At 54.8% G+C, this 22618-nt stretch overlaps 1 protein-coding gene across 1 annotated transcript in view; it reads right to left on the bottom strand.

Annotated features, from left to right (window-relative positions):
• Positions 1 to 2294: 2294 nt before the first annotated feature.
• MARCO (macrophage receptor with collagenous structure) overlaps positions 2295 to 22618 on the bottom strand; it is a 35230-nt gene continuing 14906 nt past the window's right edge. The window contains exons 4-16 of the mRNA XM_058301109.2: positions 22367 to 22402; positions 21335 to 21379; positions 18046 to 18090; positions 17655 to 17762; positions 13939 to 14037; positions 13798 to 13833; positions 13220 to 13318; positions 13065 to 13127; positions 5064 to 5108; positions 4055 to 4153; positions 3507 to 3551; positions 2806 to 2982; positions 2295 to 2563 (exon numbers count right to left, since the gene is read on the bottom strand). Of these exons, the coding sequence (XP_058157092.1) occupies positions 2433 to 2563; positions 2806 to 2982; positions 3507 to 3551; positions 4055 to 4153; positions 5064 to 5108; positions 13065 to 13127; positions 13220 to 13318; positions 13798 to 13833; positions 13939 to 14037; positions 17655 to 17762; positions 18046 to 18090; positions 21335 to 21379; positions 22367 to 22402 (1028 nt within the window). The 3' untranslated portion in view covers positions 2295 to 2432. The remainder of the gene's footprint in view (positions 2564 to 2805; positions 2983 to 3506; positions 3552 to 4054; positions 4154 to 5063; positions 5109 to 13064; positions 13128 to 13219; positions 13319 to 13797; positions 13834 to 13938; positions 14038 to 17654; positions 17763 to 18045; positions 18091 to 21334; positions 21380 to 22366; positions 22403 to 22618) is intronic.

The raw sequence follows: 22618 nt of genomic DNA, 5'->3' as shown, positions 1-22618 counted from the left end.
GGCCACTCGGTCAACATTGGTTGAATGAAAAAGCAAAGGAGGAACTGTGGAAAGGCTCAGACGGGGCTTGCGGGAACTCAGTCTGGATTCCTGATACCCTTATCCAACCCAGGGTGTTAGGAAGCAGCTCTCTAGGGCGGATTCATTAGGGCCAGCCCCATCCCTGAGGATGGAGGAAGTGGCTTCCAGGGGCGGGAGCCAGTCCCACTGTGAGTTGTTCCTGAAGGAGGCAGATGCCAGGACAGGAAATGAGGACCAGGTGCTGGACCTTCGGCTGCTGTGTTCCTGTTTCTTCACTTCCTTTCCCTCTGTCCACCACTAAGGGAGCTGGTGGGCTCTCTCCACACCCCTTCCTGTCTGTGCACACCTCCCTTACTCAAAACCCTATGATCACGGAAGCAGATGTGGCTCACGTGATTGGGCTCCTGCCTACCGCATGGGAGGTTCATGGTTCGGTTCCCGGTGCCTCCTAAAAAAGACAGTGAGCTGGCGTGATGGGCTGGTGTGGCAAGCTGACACAACAAGATGACGCAACAAGAGACACAAGAAGAAAAGCATAATGAGAGATACAACAAAGCAGGGAGAGAAGTTCCTGGTGCCTCCTAAAGAAGATGAGCAGGATGGCGAGCTGATGTGACAAGATGATGCAACAAGAGACACAAGAGGAAAAACATAATGAGGGACACAACGAGGAATGGAACAGAGGTGGCTTAAGCAATTAGATGCCTCCCTCCCACATCAGAGCTCCAGGGTTCGGTTCCTGGTGCCTCCTAAAGAAACAAAGAAGATGAAGAGACAGAGCAAGTGCAAACACCGGGGGTGGGGAGAGATAAATAAATAAAATAAATCTTTAAGAAACAAAACAAAATAAAACAAAAACCTCTATGATCAGGTCAGCCAGGGTGGACTTTCGATAAATTAAATAGAAAAAGGTTAGAAAATCGCTTCTGCCTTCAATCTATTTTCATGGCTCTAGGCTGCCTAAAGAGGTTCAGAAAGCACAGCTTTGAGATTCCGCTCGCTGACCTCCGTGTCAGCTGTGCCTGCCCTCTCCTTCCCTTGGGCAAAGAGCTTCTTGGGAGGTAAGGTGACGTTAACGTAGAAGGGCTGATAAAGCACATGAATTATGCATTTGCAAAATATTGTCCCTGGTACTTGGCATGGCCTAAAATGTCTTCTCAGCTCTACCACTCCTCCATCCCACCTGCCGGGAAGGCGCTTCTGCCAAAGGAGAAAGTCCGTGTTCAAGCTCCTCAGTGCTCCCCAAAGCAGGCTGGGAACATCCTCCCTGCCACCAGCCCGGAGGCCTCTGTCCCCTGCAACTTTGGGAGTGGTGCTGGGATGGCGCCCCCGTGGCCCCTGCCGGCACGCTGGCTTCTGGGTGGTGCAGGGATGTCTGGAGGGGAAGAAGCTCCGAGGCACCCCAACAGGAGTGATTCTCAGCCCGTGGCCCAGTGGTAAGGAACGGCCAGAAATGCTGGTTGGCCGCAGCCCCCGTGGCCTCCACATCCTTCCACCTGCTCCTTCCTGGGTTCTAACCTGGGCTCTGTCATTGGCAAGGGGCTTTGAGCAATTTTCTTAATGCTCTGAGCCTCACTTCCTTGGCTGTCGAGTGAGAATGACAATGTCATGGGGTCCCATCTCACGTGGACCCAACGCTCCCAGATTCAGCATTAGGCAGAACCACTTATCACACCTGGCCAGATCACACAGTTCATTCAGAGAGTGTGCTTCTCAGGGCGAGACTGAAAATGGAGAAGGGAGCCCTGTCTCTCAGGGTGGGTGAGCTCCTCTGCCTTCTTGGTTTAATACAGTCGTTCACTGGACAAATATTTACTGAGCTCCTACTGCTTGCAGTGATAGGGATCCAGGGGTGAATTAAACAGACAAAAGTCCCTGCATTAACGGAGCTCACATGCTAATGAGAACTAATTTTCATGCTTAAAGGCCCATTTCGTATTTATCAAACAACATGGTACCAGATGCACGCCACCCTTTTCATCTGATGCCCAGCCCGGGAAACGGCGGACAGTTCCCCAATGCTGGAGGGGAAACTCGCTGAAGAGACGCTACATCTGAAGGACTCAAGGAATGGCCAAGACTCCTTTTGACTACAGGTGGCCTTCACTTTCTGCACCAAATTGAGACCTACCCTCAGCCCAGTCCTAGGTTCAGATGCCACCGTCTCTGTCTGCAGGGGTGCGTGAGAAGCCAATGAAAGGGTGCATGCACCGCGCGGGCAGCGAGAAAGAGGGAGCGCACCGTCCAGGGACATTCAGCTGCAGCCGGGGGCGTTACCAGGAGCGCTTGGAGTTTTATTGATGACCCCTTCCCAGAAGCTGCTCGGCCACTCCCTGGAAGAGCGTTCGCCTTCCCCCAAGCAGGCGGCCACACCTGGGGTCTGGGGAGCTGGCTGTGCAAGGGTGCGAGGGTCAGATGCACTGCACTCCCGCGTCCTCGTCATGGTTGCAGTTGTGCGAGCCCCAGGAACTCTTGTTGCAGAGCCACAGGGTTGTCTCTGACCCCCTGCATGCCACATCATCCAGCCAGATCTGCCCCGTGCCTTGATAAGAGGAAAGCAAGAAGGGGAAGGGTTAGAGTGCAGCAAAGCAGCCGCCTGGGCCCAAGGGCTCTTCCTTCCCTCCGCACCCATTCCGCCCAGGACTCTGCCTCCATTCTGCACCCAGCCCTTCGGCAAACATCTCGTCCAAATACTTAATACTGAATCCATGTGTTTGAAATCTTCGAGGGCTCTCCTGGCACTCAGTTTCTCCCCTGCCGAGTCACTGTCGAAGACCCACTCACCGCCTCCCATCCTCTCGATGGCTGTTCCCGAAGAATAACCCAGCATGCGGCAGAAGACGATGGCGTCGGCTTTGTCCCAGTTGTCATCACAAATGGTCCCCCAGATGCCGTTATAGTAAACTTCAGCCCGGCCTCGAGATGAACCACCCACGATCCTGACGAGTTCTAAGGCGCTACCTGGGTGAGGAAATCATGTGGGAGAGGTGAGGGCACTGCCCCAGGGCTCTGTGCAAACACAGGCTCCGTTTCACTTTGGAAGCTCCCCAGCTATGGAAAAGGAGCCTGCGCTGGCTCCCCTTCGCTGTTCTCACAGCCTGGAGGTCCCTGGTGAAGGCACCTGCCCGACTGGCAATCGGGCTCGGAGCACCTGCTTGCGGCGCCAGGCTGTCGGAGCATCTGCCTCTGCCCCCGGCCTGTGCACCCAGCCTGGCAAGTCCTGCTGCAGGTGGTGGAGAGGAGAAGGGATAAGTGAGAGAAGGGAGGGAGGAAGAAAAAGGAGAGGGAGGGAGGAAGAAAAAGGAGAGGGAGGGAGGGATGGAGGAAAAGTTCCGCACTGTGGCTGCGTGCCTGGGAAGGTGTCAGCTTTCCCCCAGATGAGGAACTCTGTGAGAGCCAGGCTTCCTGCTTCCACCACACACCTGGTTTGCAAGCACAGACTGGACTCCAAAGCACAAACTGAGGACATGAGAAATAGTACTCACCTTTCTGACCTTTTTCTCCCTTTACCCCTTGCTGTCCAGGTGATCCTGTGAAAAGGAGAAAAACGACAGGATTTGAAGATGACCAAGCCCAGGGCCCCTCTGCCGGCGGGGGGGAGGAGGGCGGAGGGGGCAGCCTCTCTCCTCCAGCCTTGCCAGGGGTCCTGGCCTTGCGGGGACTGGATCTGCCTCGGGCCCCAGTGGCTGAACTGCAAGGAACGGGCCTATGCTGCAGCAGGACGGATTGAAGTTAGATGAGGGGGGGCACTGGAAGGCGAGAGGCGCAGTGTGGGACAAAAGTCCTTCCTTCGTGGAAGGAGCCACGGAGCCTGTCGGGGAGGCTGGGGACGTGCCGGGCGCGGTGCCAGGGCACGTTTGCGCGTCTCCTCTCGGAAGGCCCGGCTGCGTGCCCTGGCCCAGGACGGCGCCCGCCACCTGACGCAATCGACTGAACAGGTGCACCTCTGCCTTCTGGGCTCTGAAACCCCTGTATCCCTTAGAACAAGCCCCCCCCCCCTTAGGAACCCACAAGCCAGAATCAGAGGCCTTACCTTTCTGTCCTTCGTCTCCCTTCCGGCCAGTGGGTCCAGGGGCGCCCTTGGGGCCTCCTTGCCCCGGGCTGCCCTTTTCTCCCTTCCCACCAGTCAGTCCTGGAGAGGAGAGAGAGAGGGGTGGGGAGATGGGGAGACCACCAGGTCGCAGCCCTGCCCTCTCAGGGAGGGCCCAGGGCGTGGGGTTTCCGGAATGAGCTGCCCTCCCCAACGGGCGCTCCCCCACCGGCAGCCTCGAGTGTCCCTCCCAGGGGCGCTGCCTGGGCCTCCGACCCCGGCTACGTGCTGTCTGGGAACAGGCAGGCAGAGGCAGTGGACGAGACTCCCGAGGCCATCAGCCCATCTCTGGGTGGCACTTCCAGGCATCCTGGGAGAATGTGCTAGAATGTTTCTAACTCTTGATTTCCCCTTTAGTAAATTAAGAAAGGCACAGGCTATCTAGCCCATGAGAAAGAAAAATTGCTCAAGAAGCTTGTCCAAGAAATTCGGCATGGGTGCTCATTAGGGTGGGCCGTGGAGAGGACCGGAAACAATGCGTGGAAAGCGCGAGTGCGGCAACCAGCGACGGACGAGCGCTGCGTCCACGAGGCCGCGTCACGAGGAGGAAAGCAGAGATGCCAAAGAGGGGAGGGAAATGACCAAAGCGGATGTGAGGGAGCAGGTGGAGGCTCGAAGCCGAGGGGACTGGAGGGGAGGCCGCGCGGCCCATAGCCGCACCTGGCCGCCCGGCGCACCTGCGTGGACGATGGACGCTTTTCTTACCCTTTCACCGTCCTCAGCCCCTGCCCTGCCCCCTACACCCCTCGCGGGCCTGCGCTCAAGTTGCTCCTCAGGTTTTCCAGGGGAAGAATCCGAAGCCTGAGTGACTAGCCCGAGGCCCTGCCCTCTGGCAAGACCGGGCAACCCCGCAGCGGTCACCGCACGTTCAAAGTCAAGCAGCGCCGCCCGCCGAGACAGCAGGCTCCTCCAGCCACCAGCCTGAGAAATTAAAATGAAGCCGGTCTGTTACCTGGAACTCCTGATTCTCCTTTTGTTCCTTTCTGTCCTTGAAGTCCTAAGATCAAAATAAAAATAAAGGGGGTGGGGGGGAGAAGATAATAAAACTTAGATATTAGACACTTTTAATCTTAGACAGCCTCTACCTTTTGTCTGATTAATGCAGATGGGAAGAGACACGGGCTCTCCACGGCTGGCTGCCGAGAGGCTCCTCAGCAGACAACAAAAGGAGGCAGGCTGCAGATGAATGGGGTCCAGGGAACTGGGGTGGGAGAGAAATGCGGGGCCCTAAAGGCTGGCTAGGTCAGGCAGGCCCGCAGTCCAGGAGGGGCCTCCCTGCGCGGTAATCACCTGACCTGGGCTCTAAATCCAAGCCTCTTCCTTGAGTTGCTTTTTTGACGGGGAGAGAATGGAGAGATATTTTGAAAATAAAGTTATCTTGATTTTCAAAAGACTGTGGAGGGAACTCAGTGGCCCCCCGGGAGGTTTGGGGCCTCGCCCATAGTAGATGCTCCATAAACACTGTTGGTTTATTTCATTGTGATCGCCAGTGTGGCTAAAGATTCATGGGGCTACAGGGCCCCAAGCCCAGAAAATGGAAAAGTAGCAACTACGATCATTGGCAGCCGTCTTATTTGTGGGTGTAATATGGAACTCCCTACCTCCTTCTCTCCCTCCCACCCTCCCCTCCTCTCTCCCTTCCATCTTTCCATTCAGTGAGCTTTCATGGAAAACCCTCTCTTCCCAGAACCCTGCTGGACCACTGTGGGATAATCATTTGTTGGTTTAGCAACACTGTGCTCTCTCGATTTCAAGTGCCAATATTGATTTTATCTCAGGGAAATGGGATTCCCAAGACAGTTACACAAGCTCGGTGCACGCAAGCTAATTACTGACTATTAGGGATGGTTCCTGGAGCATCGCGGTGGAAGGCCAGCCGCCACCTCTGCGTGGCTGTGCCCGCTGCTCTGCCCTCTTCTGGCCTCCCTGCCACAATACCAGTTCATCCCAAAGCAAAGATCTGCCCTTGCACCACACCAGACCCCACGTAATTCAGGGGTCCTCACTGCAGATTGCCTGGGGGAGGGTCGCACCTGGCCAGCCCCTGCCTCCCACCTCAGTTAAATCCCTGAATTTCTCCAGCGCCTACTATATGCTGGTCAACAGAGGACAAGGGGAGGGACCCCCTTCTTAGAAGGATGACCAAGGGGAGCCCCAGCTCCTGGCAGGCTTTCAGATGACACATCCGAGGCCTGGGCCTGCCTGGGGAGGGGGAGAGGGGCTGAGGAGCTGCGAGATTCTGCCCCAGGCCGGGACAACAGGAGAAGGAGAAAGCCCTGGGAGGGCAACTAGTGCAGACCCTCATGTTGGGGAGGGGATCCGAGGCTCAGGTTTTTCTGAGGTCAGCCTCTGGCAGACACGCTCCGGCTCAGCCCATCTGTGCTGGTTCCTGTCGGGACCGTCTCCTCCCCCGTGGGTGCCCCTGGGGAGGTCAGACAAGCCTTTGACACCCTGCTAAGACACTGCCGGCTCTGCAGCCTGCCTCGGCCTCCCCGGTGGATGGCCTGCTTTCCCCCCCAGGCAAAGTGGTGGCAGAGTCGCCAGCCCGGGCTCGAGCGCCCCTCTGCCTTTCACTGGCTCGGTAGCCTGGAGCAAGTTACCCTGCTCTGTGGACCTCATTTTCCTGCCCTGCGTGACTCCTCGAGGGCATCTGGGAGACCGAAAGGGCGTCCTGTGTGCCCGGGGCCGAGCCCACGTCTGGCTCCACGAGGCCGCTGTGACCCTGGACCAAGGCATCTGTCCTCACCTGTCACGTGCCTGTCCAAGCTGGGGGTGGGGGGTGCGCCTAGCCCCTCGCGGCCAGCGCAGGGCACCCTGCCCAGCAAGCACCCTGCCAAGGCCCGCGGTGGAGTGGACTTCGCCAAGGTCGTGCACGGAGGGCCGAGGCTCACTCGCCCTGCTGTCCTGCCTCGAGTAGGGAAACGGTCCCCACCCTTGACCCCTCTGTCTTATCCTGAGGGACGTTAACTCAACAGCGTGGCCCAGCAAGGTTCAGGGCCCCAGGGCACTAACCTGCCCTTACACTCCCCAAGCACTGGGCAAACGAATGGGGTCTACGAGATAGGGGTCCCAAGGGAGCCTTGGCATTCCAGCTCAGGGACAGTGGCCCTGCTGGTCTCACTTCCCACTGGCTTTCCCTCCCAGCCCCTGGCCTCCTGGGGCCTCGGCATGTGCTGCTGGCTGCACTGTGCCAGGCCCAGGCCCAGGGGCTTTCCTTCCACAGTCACGGTGGGTCTCTCGGCCGCCCTGCAAAGTGGTGTTATTTCCTCAGTGGACCAGGTGATTTTCTCAAGGTCACACAGCGTCCGGAGGAGGCAAAGTTGGGCTGGGACCAGGGTGGCCTCCCACTGCGCCCTGTAGCCACCCGGTCGAGCACGCCAGGCTCCTTCCTTTCTGGGGTTTCGTCCAGATTGCCTGCCTGCTTCCAGAGCCCCCCTGGCTGCTCTTTGGTCATCCCTCTCCCCTAAAAGTGGTCAGACACGAGCGAGCTGCTGGAGGGGCTGTTAAAAAACATCTTGCCAGGTCTCTCCCGAGTCTCTGCTTCAGCAGGTCTGGGGTGGGGACCTGAGACTGCACATCCTCTGAATTCCCAGGCGCTGCTGAGCCTGCTGGTCCAGGGGCCACGCTCGAGGACCGCTGCCCTAAGCAAATCACCGCATCTTTCAGGGGCGGGGCAAGCTCGCTGCGCCTCCCCTGGGCCACCTTCTCTGTCTCAGCAGGAAGTCACAGCCTGTCTCACTCCTGAGCTCTCCCAGAACCTCCATTCCTATGACAGGCTGGCGCTCGTGGAAATAACCCCAGATTCTTTTTTGGGGAGAGTATTGGGGGATTGAACCTGGGAAGCTGGTTCTCAACCATGGAGTCACATCGGCTTCCCTGCGTTGGTTTTTTTCACTTGTTTGCTTGTAGTTTGTTTTTGTTTTTAGGAGGCACTGGGAACCAAACCGGGACTTCCCTTGTGGGAAGTGGGCACTCAACCGCTTGAACCACATCCTCTCCCCCGATTCGTTTTTAGTGGGTGTAGGCTTTTTTTCTGCAAGCCTCCTGAGCTCCAAGGACGCCTTCACTGAGAGGCTGTTCATTGACTAATCGATCGGGGCCTAATGATTACTCCACTATAAATCAATCGAGCATGCTATTGAACTATACCCCGTACTTTCAAGGGAGAAATGGCTAAAAGTGGGATCTAGAACTTCATTTTATAAAACGACACTGGAAAGAAAATGGATGCTGCATTTTAATTCTTAGCCACAGACACCCTGGTTTTCCTTGGGTATTGATAAAATTGTCGCACTGAGAAAGCCTGAAATATTTATTTGGAAGGGGGTTATTCCCAAAGAAAATAGTTTGTTTCTTTAGAGAGCAACGTGCCTTTCTATTACTCAGTGGTAAGCTGATGTTCTGACTCAGATCTTAATATGTCCCTGCACAGAAGCAGAACGGCCTTTTCCGTTCCCAGGGTGCTATAGAGCTGGCAGGTACCTGGATGTTCTTCTAGAATCTTCTGCACACTTTACAGATGAGGAAACCGAAACCCAGAGTGGTCACTGCTAGTCAGTGGCAAGTCAGAATTGAGGCTCAGCTGAGTCTCCGAGTAAAATGCATATATTTCCAGTGCATTAAGAATACCATCCTAACTCTTATGCTAGCACAGCCTGGCCAATTTAAATTAATCTAACAACTGACAGATTGAGCTGTGGGGTAAGAAGTCATTAAGGAGACCCCAAATCGGGATTGTATAGGCTCCAGCAGATGTTTCTAGGAAACTGAATGGAAAATGAGGAAGAGTTTCATAAGTGACAATTTAGTGATATGACTTGATAGAATTTAGTAAATTCTTGTACTACCTCGGTACTTAGATATGGGGAAAGGAATCAGCAGAGAAATTATATTAGTGATATATGGCTTAACTGCTTTCATAAATTTTCTGCTTATCTTTAAAGTAAAATACTTTAAAAGGCAGACAAGAAACTAGATTTAAAATGATTTTGCCCTTTGCCTATGCCTCACCAGGTAAATAAAAGGACAAAAAAATTCTGATTTGGGTTTTATTTTAAACCTAAAGGCCATTGAGATGTAGAATTCTTAAGATTGGTATTTTGGAGCTTGAAGATTTTGAATGTTTCTAAAATCATTTCATCAGGTGAAAATGGTAGAAAGAAAAATGGCATGATTATAAGTTAAAGAGGCAGACTTCCTTAGTCCTAATGCAGCTATGGTTTGCAAAGGGGCTAAGGGATTTAGAGCTAAAATTTGCAATCTTTGGAAATAGTAAAGCTTAGAAAACTGAATATGTTTGGAGGGACTGACAAAACCCTGTTTCTATCAGATGAAGGAAATTACCATTAGAAAAAGATCTGCTTGTAATGCCCACTTAATAAAGTATGAGGTTTATCTTCCCAGCAGAATGGAAAGAAATTCCTCCTTCCTGCTTTTAGCATGAGATGGCTTCTCTCTTTGTAGAACTGCACACGTGGGGAACATCCCACCTGGATGGGTGGGCGTGTGGCTAATGCCTGTTCACCAAGTTTGGAAGGTGGGAGGTGTGGGATGGGGGGTGGAGGTGAGGGCAATCCTAACTTGGTCTGGGCTCCATTTTAGTCTATTCAACAAGATCTGGAAAAGCACAACTCTGGAGACTTTGGGATTAAATTCTGGATTCAGTGTATGCCAACTGTGAGAACCTGAGCAGAGGGTTCACCCTCCTCGGGCCTTTGTTTCCTCGGCTGTAGAGTGGGGGTGATAAACGTCATCTTGCTAGTGTGTTGGCAGGTGAATTAGGGTCATGGGTGTAAAGTCCCAAGCACAGTGCCTGTCCCAGAGCAAGAGTAATTATTGCATAATAATGGGCTCCAGCTGTTACCTAGATGAAGTCTGTTTTCAGCCAAAGCAACTAGAGGTTCTCTTGAAAGATTCATGATTTTATTTACAAAATGGGAAACCTATCAGTTTTAGAACTTGGCTTGACAGAACCAAACTACACAAAACACCCTAGTACCTTTAGTTTGGGGAATACCAACATCCTGAAATTCATAAGCATACTTTATGGGCCATGAGGAGAAGATTTGGCTCTCATCCACCACCACCTCCTTCTCACCCAGTTTGGAAAATGTCAAATCCAACCTCTCCAAAATTCATTCATTTATGACTTTAGGGTGATATATGGGCCTGACTGAAACTAACCAGATTATGGTCATCTGTTCGTGTGGCCTGTTGGCAACTTGATCTAGACAGGCACTTGGTCCTGGGTAGGCAAATACGTGATTATACATGAATTGTGATGGCCATATCCTGAATGGCAGCCAGAACGAAGGAATATCCCTTAAAATGTGCCTGGTTGGGATTCACTATGAGTTCTTATGCAAATAGCATCCTAGTTGATGGAGAAACCCACAAAGGTGTTCAACAGAGAGAAAGGACTCAGTGGTAGCAGAGTTTTTTTTAACTTTTTGGTGATACCCAGATGATGGGCCAAAAGGCTCTGGGCTAAAATGGATGTGGGTCTTTGGTCAATAACTAAGAGACCACTACAAGGCCTGAGAGCTTCTTGTCTGCTTCAAAGAATGGAGGGAGCTGCAACTGCTTCTGATCCTTCCTGGCCTGGGATGGTGTAGCAGTTTGAAATGGTTCATGAACTCCAAATATAGATATTTTATTATGTTTGTAAACTGGTCTGTACCTGGGCGGGATTAAATTATGATTAGGGCTTTGATTGGGCCATGTCAGGAGAGTGTTGAATCTCTGCCCCTTGGTAGTGGGGACTCACAGATACATGGCATGGCAAAGGACAGAGTTGGAGTTTTTTGATGTTGGAGTTTTGATGCTGGAGTCTTGAGCTGGAGCCCCAGGAAGTCAGCACACAGAGGAGCTTTGTTGTGAGCAAAGAGAAAAGGCCTTGGGAATAGAAACAAGTCATTCGCCTGAAAGTCTACAGCTGGCCTTGTGGAGAAAGGCAAAGCCTAGAGATCCTCAAGGTCTACAGCTGACCTTGTAGAGAAAACAGAGGTGCTGAGCCTGAAGAGAAATGAGCCCCAGGAAGGGAGGAACCCAGGAAGCCTGAATCCTGGCAGACATCGGCAGCCATCTTGCTCCAACATGTGGCAAAAGACGTTGATGAGGGAAGTAACTTATGCTTTATGGCCTGGTAACTGTAAGCTCCTACCCCAAATAAACACCCTATATAAAAACCAAAAGGTACTTGGTATTTTGCATCAGCACCCCTTTGGCTGACTAATACAGATGGAGAGAAGTATCTCCTGGTGGGATGGGGGTGGGAGTGCTTTCGGGTCAGATGGGAAGACTGCCAGAGAGAGTGTAGCATGAAGACCACAAGCTTTGGGTGGGCCAGGCCTGGATTTGAACTCTGGTGCGTCACTTGCTGGCTGTTTGACTTTGGGCAAGTTACTGTAAAATGGCACTAGCAAAAATGCTTATCTCATTGAGTTGTCATGAAAATGCTCATTATTAGGAGCGGCTCTTATTATGCAAACCCATCCAGACTGCAGAGTGCAGAGCAGGACTCCTGGACCTCAAACAGCAGGGAGGCTGCAGGCCAGGGGATGGGCACAGTGCCCCGGGGGGCAAAGTCACGATTCATCCTCAGTCTTCTTGCTTAGTCAAGAACCATTCGTCTGAGTGACTTATAAATGAGGGATGAAACACAGGAGCAAGAGAGTCTCAGGCCCAAAATTCAGAAGGATGCTAAGCTCTGGGTCAGGGAAGATGGAAGTATAAGATCTGGAAGAGGCAGCCCACACCTCGGGGACACCTGAGCACCACACACAGATGGAACCTTTCTGGAAGGTGAGGTCTAGCTGGGGACCTCAGGGTGGCAGGCCTCCTGCCCCCACCCGTGTTCATCTGCTTGCTCCCTTTCTCTAGACTCCCTCCCTCCCCCTCCACCTGGCCAAGCTCTGCTCCTCCTCCATGACTCAGCTCTAGCTTTACCCCACCTGGCACTGGCCTGCCTTGCCCCACCCCACCAGCCTGGAACCACATCCAGGGAGTTTCTGAATCTGAAGCATTTAACAGAGTGCAGTTACCTTTCTTCAAAGAATGAATCAGTGACTGGATCAATCAGTTGATTTCTCATTCAGTTAGAACTGTGAAGGACCTGCACCTGGCATGGTTTCAGGACCACTGCCCAGGGGCGAGGTGACCCAAGTTGTCTGACACAAGCGTGACCTTCTGCCCCCGTGGACAGGGAGGCCTCGGCAGATATGTGGCCTGTCCTCACCGGAACACCTCCTGGCCCGGGCCTGGTTTTCCAAATGGCATGTTGCAGCTCACCGTGCAAATGCCCATATCACGGAGTGGCCCGGCACAGTCTGCCATCTGTCTCTGCACCACCCTGTGTGTCTGAGGGCAGCACCCTGGGGAGCCCACGAGCACAAGGTCCTGGACTTACCTGAACAAGCAAGAACATTATAGTGCCCAGGACATACTTGGTGAATAGATAAAATTGGCATAATGATTTATAGTCTAGACTAAGTTGGCATGAGGATTTGGATCCTAGATTCAACTAGCAAAATGGTTTATAAACTAGTCTCTCTAAGTTCAATGAGCAAGGGTCAACCCTTGCAATCTGAGCCCCCTTGGGAGAAGTGGCAAACTGGGGTTTCTGGTCTACCTGCCCTAAACCAGAGCCTTGGCCCTGAGGGTCCCCTTGAGAAATTGGGGCCAAACACACAGCCGGGAGATGAGAAGTTGGTATGGGAGGGGTACCCTGCTCTCCTCCCTGATGCTGGAGATTTGGTCCTGGCATCCAAGGCTTATCAGGAACCCTTAGCAGAGAGAGCCCATGGGCTTTTGTAAGGAAATTGCCCTTTTTAATCTCTTTCTGTGGTGGCAGAGAGCCTCAGGGGCTGCCTCCGTCCTCCCTGCCCATCCCCAAAATTCAGCAAACATGCACAAGTACCCACCCACCTACCTACCCACCTCTACCCTCTTTTACCTGTATCTCCCTTGCTTCCTTTTGGACCTTCAGCTCCGGGGCTCCCAGTATTCCCTGGTGGTCCTGGAGAGCAGATGCCACAGGGGGCATGAGGGCTGGACCAGGTGGATCTTCAGCCATCACTCCCCCCCCCAACCCAGGACCAGGGATCTCACCTCTGAGCCCAGGTGAGCCCACGTGGCCAGGGTCACCCTTGGAACCTGGGGATCCTGCTGCACCGGGAGCGCCAGGAAGACCCGGTGATCCTGGTTGTCCTAGAAGTTAAGCAGTGACCACAAGGCTGGGGTGGTTGGCAGGGGCCCTGCCTGTCCCCCTTCCCTGTAGCCCGGTACCAACTAAAGCCTGTATGTCACCTCCACAGCTCTTTAAATCTCTCTCTTTAGAAGTCGTGAACTTGTCTGATAGAAGGGAGGATATTACAGTTTGGGCAATGTATTCATTCATCTTTTCCACTCGAGTTTGGGCCTTGTGGGCTTATCGGAGACATTGGACTGTGAATGCCCAGCTCCACACCTCTGGGTGGCTGGGTGGGGTGAAGGGCTAAGGAAGAAGGACAAATAGCCTGCCCACTGCCTGTGGCTCCATTCCTAGTGGTAGAGGCCACGTTTTTAAGAAACCCCAGATGCTGGTAAAGACCATCGCTGAATTCAGACTAATCAAAGGTGTGGAGTCTAAGTCCTGGATCTGACTTTGTCCAGCGATGACGGTAGCAGGAATGATGCCCAGTTCTTACCTTGAATTCCTTTGATTCCAGGAATTCCAGCTGAACCTAAAATGAGAAATAATTTTTAGGGATTTTTTTTTTCCTTCTGGCTCAGCCTGCCAGGCAACAAGAACAGGTACAGGTCAATGGACCTGAGTGTGTGGCTCTTACCTGGTGGGCCTTGTTTCCCAGAGTCCCCTTTACTCCCCTGGGCCCCAGGGGGCCCCATGACTCCTGCCTCTCCTTTCGCACCCATGTCACCCTTGCTTCCTGAAAAGTCAAGAAGTCACAGTCAGTCAAGGGGAAGAGGGCAAGGTTCACTCTCGCCCTTGCACTTCCTGTCCCACCCAATCCAAAGTCAAGAACTTCTCAAGCTCCTCCACAATGCCTGGAAGTAGAAGACACCATCCCAGCCCTCTAGGAGGGCACCGCTTTGCCCCAGAGACAAGACATAAACCCACGAGAAGCGGACCAACTGGGGGACCCATTCCTAGACCCCATCAGCCCTTCTAGGCTCCATTTAGTGCCTGCACTTTGGAACTTGTCTCTTGAAACCCCTTGAAACTGAAATCTGATTGCTCCAGAAAACAGAGCCCAAATGCTGAGGAGAAGAGAAACTCCCAGGCGCCGATTGAGAAAAACATATTGCAGCATCTTATATTTCTGCCAGCAGTTCAGGCACCTGCTCTTCGGTTGCCCAAGACTTCAAATTTTCCACTTGTCATCAGCATTCGAGGCTTGTCCCAGCCTGTCCTCTTCTCAGTCCTCGGATGCTGCCTCCTCCTTTCTCATCAGTGCCAGATGCATATCAATTGAGGGACCCTCCCCGTGGGGGCAGGGCCCAGCAACTCCTTCCCCAAAGGCAGGTTGGCTGGAGAGCTCAGGCGCCCGTCCTCAGCAGCCGCCACCACGCGGGGGCTGTTTGTCAGCAAACAGTGGGGTTCAAGGGCGTGCAAGCCCAGGAGTTTCCCACCCTCAGCACGACCCCACCTCAAGGCCCTCTCAGGACCCCTGGGACCTCAAGGGCACTTTGGTCTCAAACTGCCTTGTTGAGGGGGAATTTTGTTAAAAGACAGTTTTCTTTTCTCCGTTCCACTGTTTTCAGAGTATTAGAACTGGAGAGGAATCGGGCCTGAGGTCAAACTTCTCAAGCATGAATTAGGAAAGAGGACAAAATGGTCTGAAGCAGGAAAGACAGAGGCAACTGGCGGGCGAAACTTTCTGGGTCAAAGCTTGGGAACCTTCCTCAGGGAAGTGAGGGGCAGGGCTTGGGACTTCTTCTCAGAGATGGTTTGGATAGTTGAAGGAAGATCGAAGGGAGAGAAAAGAATCACAAAGAGCTCGGTTACAGTCAAGGTCTCGTGACAGCCCGAGTGCACGCAGTGGAGCAGGCCGTTCGGGCCACGGAGAGTGTCCGTGGATTAGGAGGTTCTGGGGATGCTCTCCCTGGAGGCCTCACGTTATGGTCCCTTCAGGTTCTGGCAGTTGTTTGGCTCTGGGAGGGTTTCTGCAGAATGATCCAGGCAGTGTCTATTGCTAAAACTTCCACGTCCCCATCAAAGGGGCCAAGCTCAGGAGGGAGGACACGGCCATCTGAGAAGAAGGCTCTGGTTCCAGCTAAGGAACATGGCGGCCTCTGGCTTCAGAACCTTCCAGTCGCAGCGCCTACGCGAAGCGCGAAGATGCGTGCCTCCCAGAAACCACCGCTGCGGCATTGCTGTCTGCTGGGAAACAGGGGGGCAGACCTCAGTACGCCGGGGGGCAGGCTTCACTTGCTTCGGAGAGCTCGATCGGCAAGCAGTGGTGAGAGGGCCCTTGCGATCTTGGGAGAGGAAATTTGGGAAGAGGAGGGCTGGGTTGGAGCCCTGATTTCTAAAACCACTGCGCTGCTCGCCGACCAGAGCGTTTCCAAGTCTTGGTCTGGGTGTGGACTCTGTAATCTCCTCTGGGGCACTGTGGGATGGGAAACTGGGTGACTCAGACTCACAGGGCACAGGGCTGGCTGGGAGCACCCTCTCTGGCACTGATGGGGTCCCCATAAGGGAGTCTCCCTTTCCTATCTGCAAAGGGAATCGAGGGGCGTTTGCTTTGGTACATCCTTGGAGGTCAACTGTCCCACCATTTGCCTGACGCAAGAATGCCCTCGGAATACTGCCGAGGAGAATTCTGCAGCCCCCAGCAGTGAGTGTCCCACTAAGATCTGTGTCTGCCCGTTCTGTCACAGGCCAGCCCAAAGCTTTAAACCATTACTCCTCGCTGACCCCAGCTCCGTTGCTCTCCTGAACCCTTTGTCCACTGCTCCTCCTCTTCTGCCACGTACCACCCAGAACAAGACGATTTTCTCTCCCACGAGTGCTTTTCAAATACTTGAACAGGGCTGACATGTCTCTGGGGTGTCTTCTAGAAGGCAAGCATCCCTGGTTTCTCATGATATAAATAGTTCCTATTACTCAGGCACCCATCTTACGTGTCTTATATCCCTTAATTAACCTTTATTTAAAGTAGGTGTTACTATCTCCCTTTTACAGGTGAGTAAATTGTGGTTCAGAGAGGTTAAGGAATTTGTCCAAGGTTGCACAGCTAATGAGTAATAGCCATATTGGAATCCAGACCTGTCTGATTTTGCAACTCATGTCCTTCCCTTCCTACCTGACAGGAGCTAAAACTGAAATATTATAAACAGTTATCATTTATTTAGTACCTACCACGTGACAGTTTACAAACAAGGTCTCTAACCCTCACACCTGTGCTGCAAGTTGTGTATTATTTAATTGAATGGCTGTCATTTTAATTATTATTCTTTTCTAAAATGAGGAAAGAAGGTTCAGAAGGATTACATGACTTGCCTAATCACACAGGTAAAAGCAGGTGCACAGCAGGGGTGGAAACCAAGCCTACCTGACCCCAAAGCCCTTATCCCCTCCATCCTCCTCGGAGCCACCCCAAGGGGGCTGCAAGCCATGAGGTCCGGAGAATGAAGGCACCCAGTCAGCCCAGAAGCCCGGGGGCAGTGTGTCTCCGAGGGGGCCCTTAGACCTCGTTGGGAACCCAGGCCCTTGCTCCCACCTGCGTTTCGAACAAGCACCCTGAACGGCTCTCATGCAGGTGTGCTGACCTGTGTGCAGGTGGAAAGCACTGCTGCAGAGGTAGCCCCACTCTCCAGGGTGGATCCCCCCCACCTGAGGCGCCCCTTCCGGAATCACCCCTGGCCCTCACAGCCTTGCAACACACACACATGCACATGTGCACATTTACTCACAGGGACACACAGATATCACACACTTACACGCACATGTGCAAACACACAGACTCAAACACACACAAAAGCACTCACACAACACACACACTAGCCTGCACACATGCTCACACTCATTCACACAGGCACACTCCCTGCACGTACCCACACTTACATGCACTAGTCATGTGCACATACAGAGTATACACAAAGCCCCCCCCACACTCACACAAAAGCACTCAGGCAGTGCACAGATATAAATGCACACGTGCTCACACACGCACACACGCACACACGCACATGCATTGGCTCACACACTCGTGTGCACACATGCACACACACTCACCCGAGCAGGGGCCCTGCCAGTCCCGCCTGCTCTCCAGGCCCCTCGCCTCCCTCCCCTGAGCTCTGAGCACAGCCTGTCTCCTACCTGCTCTGCGTCTCGCCCTCGTCCCCCCCTTAGCTCCTGCCTGTCCCTTCCTCCCCAGACCACGCGCTCCTAGAGAGTAGGGACTGCATCCCACCTCCAGGACGCGCGGGGCAGGGCGTGGCCCGCTCCGTGGACGCGGGGCACACGCGGGTGCACCCGGGGCAGGCCGCACTCCCCCCACTTCCCAGCGAGCGCCAACCCCCTCCCCCCGCGCTCCCTTACCCGGGAAGCCCAGCTCCCCTCTGTCTCCTTTGGCGCCGGTTTCTCCTTTCGGGCCCTCGAGGCCCCCGCTGCCTTTGCTGCCCTTCTCTCCCCGGAGTCCTGGGGAACCTGCGGAGAGAGGCCGGAGGTGGGGTGTCCCGCAAACAGGCTCCTGGGGCTGGGGCGGGGGGCGTCTGGGGAGAAGGTTCTAGAATAGCGGCCCCTAAGGGAGTCTAGCAGATGTGTTGACTCATCTCGGGGAGGGTCTCCATGAAGTCAGGCCAACTGATTACTTCACAGGAAGGAGACTGAGGGCAGGGGATGGAGGGCAGGATGTCAACCCCCTCAGGCGCGGGTGGGGCTGTGGAGGGAGGGTCCTGGGGCTCACGACCGCTCTGGGAAGCAACGTTACCAGGGACCCCACGATCCCCTTGCACGCCCTTGGGTCCCTGGAGGCCTGTGAGGGGGAAAAGGAGAGCTCGGTCATTCTGGTTTGGATTCTTCCATCAGCCGATGCATCATGAGAGCCCCTGCCTGGGTAAGGCCTGGGCCAGACGCTCTCTCTCCCTCTCTCCCTCTCCCTCTCCCTCTCCCTCTCTCCCTCTCTCCCTCTCTCCCTCTCTCCCTCTCTCTCTCTCTCTCTCTCACACACACACACACACACACAGCAGAGTCCCTGCTGGCCTGGAAACCACCTCCCGTGTGAAAGTGGAAGAAAGGCTTTATTTATTTATTTTTTAAATGTTAAGTTCTTCATTTTTTTCCTTTGTCTTTATTTATTTACTGTTACATTCAAAATATATGAGGTCTCCATATACCCCCACCCCCCTCCCCCCACTCCTCCCCTAACCACAATCTCCTCCATCATCACGGGACGTTCATTGCACTTGGTGTATACATCTCTGAGCTCTGCTGCACCTCATGGTCAATGGTCCACACCATAGCCCACACTCTCCCACAGTCCACCCAGTGGGCCATGGGAGGACATGCAATGTCCAGTAACGGTCCCCGCAGCACCACCCAGGACAACTCCAAGTCCTGAAAACGCCCCCACATCGCATCTCTTCCTCCCACTCCCACCCCCAGCAGCCACCATGGCCACTTTCTCCACACCAATGCCACATTTTCTTCAATTACTAATCACAATAGTTCCAGAATAGAATATCAGTAAGTCCACTCTAATCTATACTCTATTCCTCCATCCTGTGGACCCTGGGATGGTGATGTCCGCTCCACCCCTGTAGTGAGAGGGGGCTTAGATCCCACATGGATGCTGGATGGATTCCTCCTGTGGAAGAAAGGCTTTAGAGTGAGGCAAAGTTGGCTTGACTCGGAGCTCAGGCTGGACGGCTTCGGAAAAGCCACTTCAGGGTTCCGCAGCTCAGTTTTCTCATCTGTGAAATGGAGCTGGTAAGGACGACGTGGTCCTTTGCAGGTGCTGGCCTGGGCCCTCCCGTGCCCGGGACAAAGCTGGCACTGAGCAGGGACGGGTCCCTTCCAGGGAGGCACAGGGGCCATGGGGCGAGGAGTCCCTCAGGGAAGGCCCCACGGAGGGGAGGGGCCCGGACGTTGTTGAAAGCGTGAGGAGAACCTGGGGAACCCAAGAGAGAGGGTGAGGAAGGGGAGGGGGCGGTAGAGAGAGGCTCTGCCAGGAGCCTGCAGATTGCAGGTGGGTCTGGACTCCACGTGCGTTTCTGGAACCACTGCAGCAGCTGCTCTGATTGTTTTCTATATTTGGGTCCCAGGTAAGATTTTGGTTAAAGAAGGGGCTGCCTGGTTTTAGTAAGACTACACAGCCCTGTGCTGAAGGCCTCCCCGTGGACGATGAATCCCTGTCAGAGCCCGTCCTGAGGAGACAGGTGGCTCTGGGCTCTGTTCCTCCCGAGCAAGGACTGAGCAGCTCAGGAAAGCCCAGTGTAGCGGGACTTCCAGCTTGGCCCTTCCAGCAGGTCTCTAGGGCACCAGATCTGTGAGCTCCAGAGCCCGGCCCTTTCTTCCTGGGAGAAAGGAGGGAGGGAGGTCCAGGCGCCTCTGAGCCACCCTGCCCCGCCCGAGCTCCCACAGGCCTGGGGTGAGCGGGGCCTCTGCTCGGGTGAGTGTGGGTGCCTGTGTGCACATGAGCGTGTGCACCAGTGCATGTGCGTGTGTGAGCTCGTGTGCATTTGTATTTGTGCACTGCCTAAGTGCTTTTGTGTGAGTGTGTTTGAGTGGGGCTTTGTGTATATGCTCTGTGCATATGCACAAGCACATATCAGTGTGGGTACGTGCATGTGTGAATGAGTGCGAGCATGTGTGCAGGCAAGGGTGTGTGTTGTGTGAGTGCTTTTGTGTGTTTGAATCTGTGTGTTGGCACAGGTGCCTGTAAGTGTGTGATGTCTGTGTGTCCGTGTGTGTGAGTGAATGTGCACATGTGCAAGGCTGTGTGTATTCCCATCTGGGCTATCCCCTCCCTCTGTTGTCCGTCACACACTCTACACCCCTGATGTAGAAACTACCCTCAGCCTCCTCCACAAAACCACCGCTGGGGACTTAGAACAAGAGCCCTTCGGAGTCCTTTCTATTAAGTTCTTGCCAAAAATCAATTCCTTGGAAAAGACTTCCTCTCCCCAACAAGCTTTCTCTCTGAAACTCAGCTCCCTCTGTGAGTGGGGGCTTTCTTTTCTGCCTCGGGGGCCGGGCACCTGGCCTCAACTGCCTGGAGACGGCGGGTTTCTCTAGTAATGGCCTCCTCGCCTTTGCAGGTTTCCATCTCCACAGGCTCAGCTCCTCCGGGAAAGTGGAAGCTGGCAGGGTGTGCGTGGAGAGTGGGCTGGGGGCGGTGGAGTGGGCTGGAGGAGCCCCTGGGCTCCAGGCCGGCCCTTAGGAGCTGTCGCGGCAGGTTTAGCTAACAACCTAGAGGGAGGGGGGGAGGGACCCCCTTACACCTCCTCGCTGATTCCCCAGCCTTCCCAGGGCTCTCTCAGCCCCCTTTTACAGACAAAGCCTCTGAGGCGTGGCTCTTCCCAAGGTCACAGAGCAGGTCGGTTGACAGTTAGTCCACTAACACTTGAGACCTTGAGGAGGTCACTCCACCAGTGCCCTTGGCTCTTACCGGTGAGCTCTGGACTCCCCACGCTGTGGACGGGAGAGCGCCCGTGCACCCCCAGCTCCACCGGGCCGAGGCTCGCTGTGCCTGCCTCTGTGGACGGGCAGCAGCCCCACCCTTCCTCCCCACGCCGCCTGGGGCCCCAGGCAGGGTCAGGGTTATGGGGTGACTTGTGCACCCCCCCAAAGATATGTTGAAGCCCTAACCCCCAGCGCTTTAATAGGACATAGGGCCATTGCAGGTAAAATTCGTTCAACTAAAATGAGGTCACACTGCGGCCGCGTGGACCCTCAATCCGGTGTGGCTGGTTCTGATAAGAGGGAGAGAGGAGGGACAGACGGCGGCGGGACCGGGGCGCTGAAGCTGCGAGCCAGGGAGGCGCAGGCTGGCAGCCAGCAGCCAGGGCGCGGCAACAGGAAGGGTGCGCCCCGAGGATTCCGAGGAAAGACTGCTCCTCTGGGGTTCCGCCTTCTGGCCCCGAGCGCCGAGGGGAGCAATGTCTTTGTCTCCAGCCGGCCGGCCCTAGCAGGCTGCATGGGGTGTTCCAGCTCGGGTGGGCCTGCCTGCAGACCACCGTGACCCCTCCGAGGAGACCCGCTCCTTCCTCCTCACTCACCTGCCTCTCCCTTGATGCCGGGCAGGCCTTGGAAACCAGGGGGTCCTGAAAGGAAAAGGGGGCTCAGAGCGAGGCCTGGACAGGGTGGTCCAAAGGGTGACGGGGGCCGGGAGACCGCCGCCGTGTCCCTCGCGCCCTCGGCTCCCTTCTAGCTGGCCGGCGGTGCGGCCACCCCTGGGGCCCCTTTGGATCAGAAAACCTGAGAAATTCGAGGAGCAGAGGCCCCCAGGAGCCAAGCAACAAGGTGGCGGGACAAGGCCACCCACTCACGGGATGATTCAGGCCACCAACCTTCACTGAGCCCCTGACAGTGGAAAACAGGAGGAGAGAGGAGAGGACAGGGCTCTTGCCTCCTAAGGCCCATGGATTAGCCAGCAGAAGCCAGACCCAAAGCAACTGTGTGGACAACGTCCTCCGAAGGACACAGAGTGGGGTTTGGCTATCAGCGCCGCCCCTGTAGCTGGGTGACCTTGGGCAAGCTGCTTCGTGGTTGTGAGCCTCAGCTGCTGCGTCGTAGCACAGCTAGGAACGGACCGTCCAGGCTAGGACTCCAGTCAAGCGGCCGCATGGCCTGCTCCTTGCACTACGTCCCCCAGCCTCCCATGCCATCGCAGGAGAGAGAAGTCGCCTGTCAGTGCCTGTATGGGCTTAAGCACCAAGGGTCTGATCCGAGTGACCTGGAAAGAGTGCTATGGGAGAAGAAGGGCAGGGTCTATCCTGGTGACTGGGCAGCTGGGCAGCTGGAGAAGGTGGTAAAAGATGGGGCTCGGGAGATGGCCAGGATTTGGGTGGGTGGGGTGGAGGGGGTGCACATTTCAGGCAAGGAGTAAATGCCAGAGGCTGGGAGTCTAAGCACGATCCCAGACAGAGCAGAGATACAACTGAGGGCCAGTGAGTTTGTGCGGGAGGACGTGGGGACCGATGGCAGGTGAGCTGGGGTCAGATGTGGAGCCTTGGAATGGCACAAGCCAAAGGGCCCCTGGGAAGGGTCGAAAGGAGAAGCAGAGGGGCTCGGGGTAGAAGGGAACCTACCTGGAGAGCCTGGTTCACCCTTGATCCCGAACAGCTCTGTGAGGAGAGAGAGCGGGGTGCAGGCTGAGCTGTGGGGTCCTGTCGGCCTCGCCCACTCCCGGGAGGTCCTGGTACCCACGAGAGGAGCAGGGATTTCTACCAAGGCCAGGTTCTGGGCAACAGGGGGGCAACGCCTTATCATACTGAGAGGTCCACAGCCCGAGAACTCTAGGCTGCTGGGAGTTGCATAGGTGTGGAAAGTTTGCGGGCCCC

Source organism: Dasypus novemcinctus, chromosome 7 (genome assembly GCF_030445035.2).
Source record: "Dasypus novemcinctus isolate mDasNov1 chromosome 7, mDasNov1.1.hap2, whole genome shotgun sequence".
Lineage (NCBI taxonomy): Eukaryota > Metazoa > Chordata > Mammalia > Cingulata > Dasypodidae > Dasypus > Dasypus novemcinctus.
Note: the sequence above shows the minus strand (reverse complement) of the source record. Positions and strands in the feature narration are given on the sequence as shown.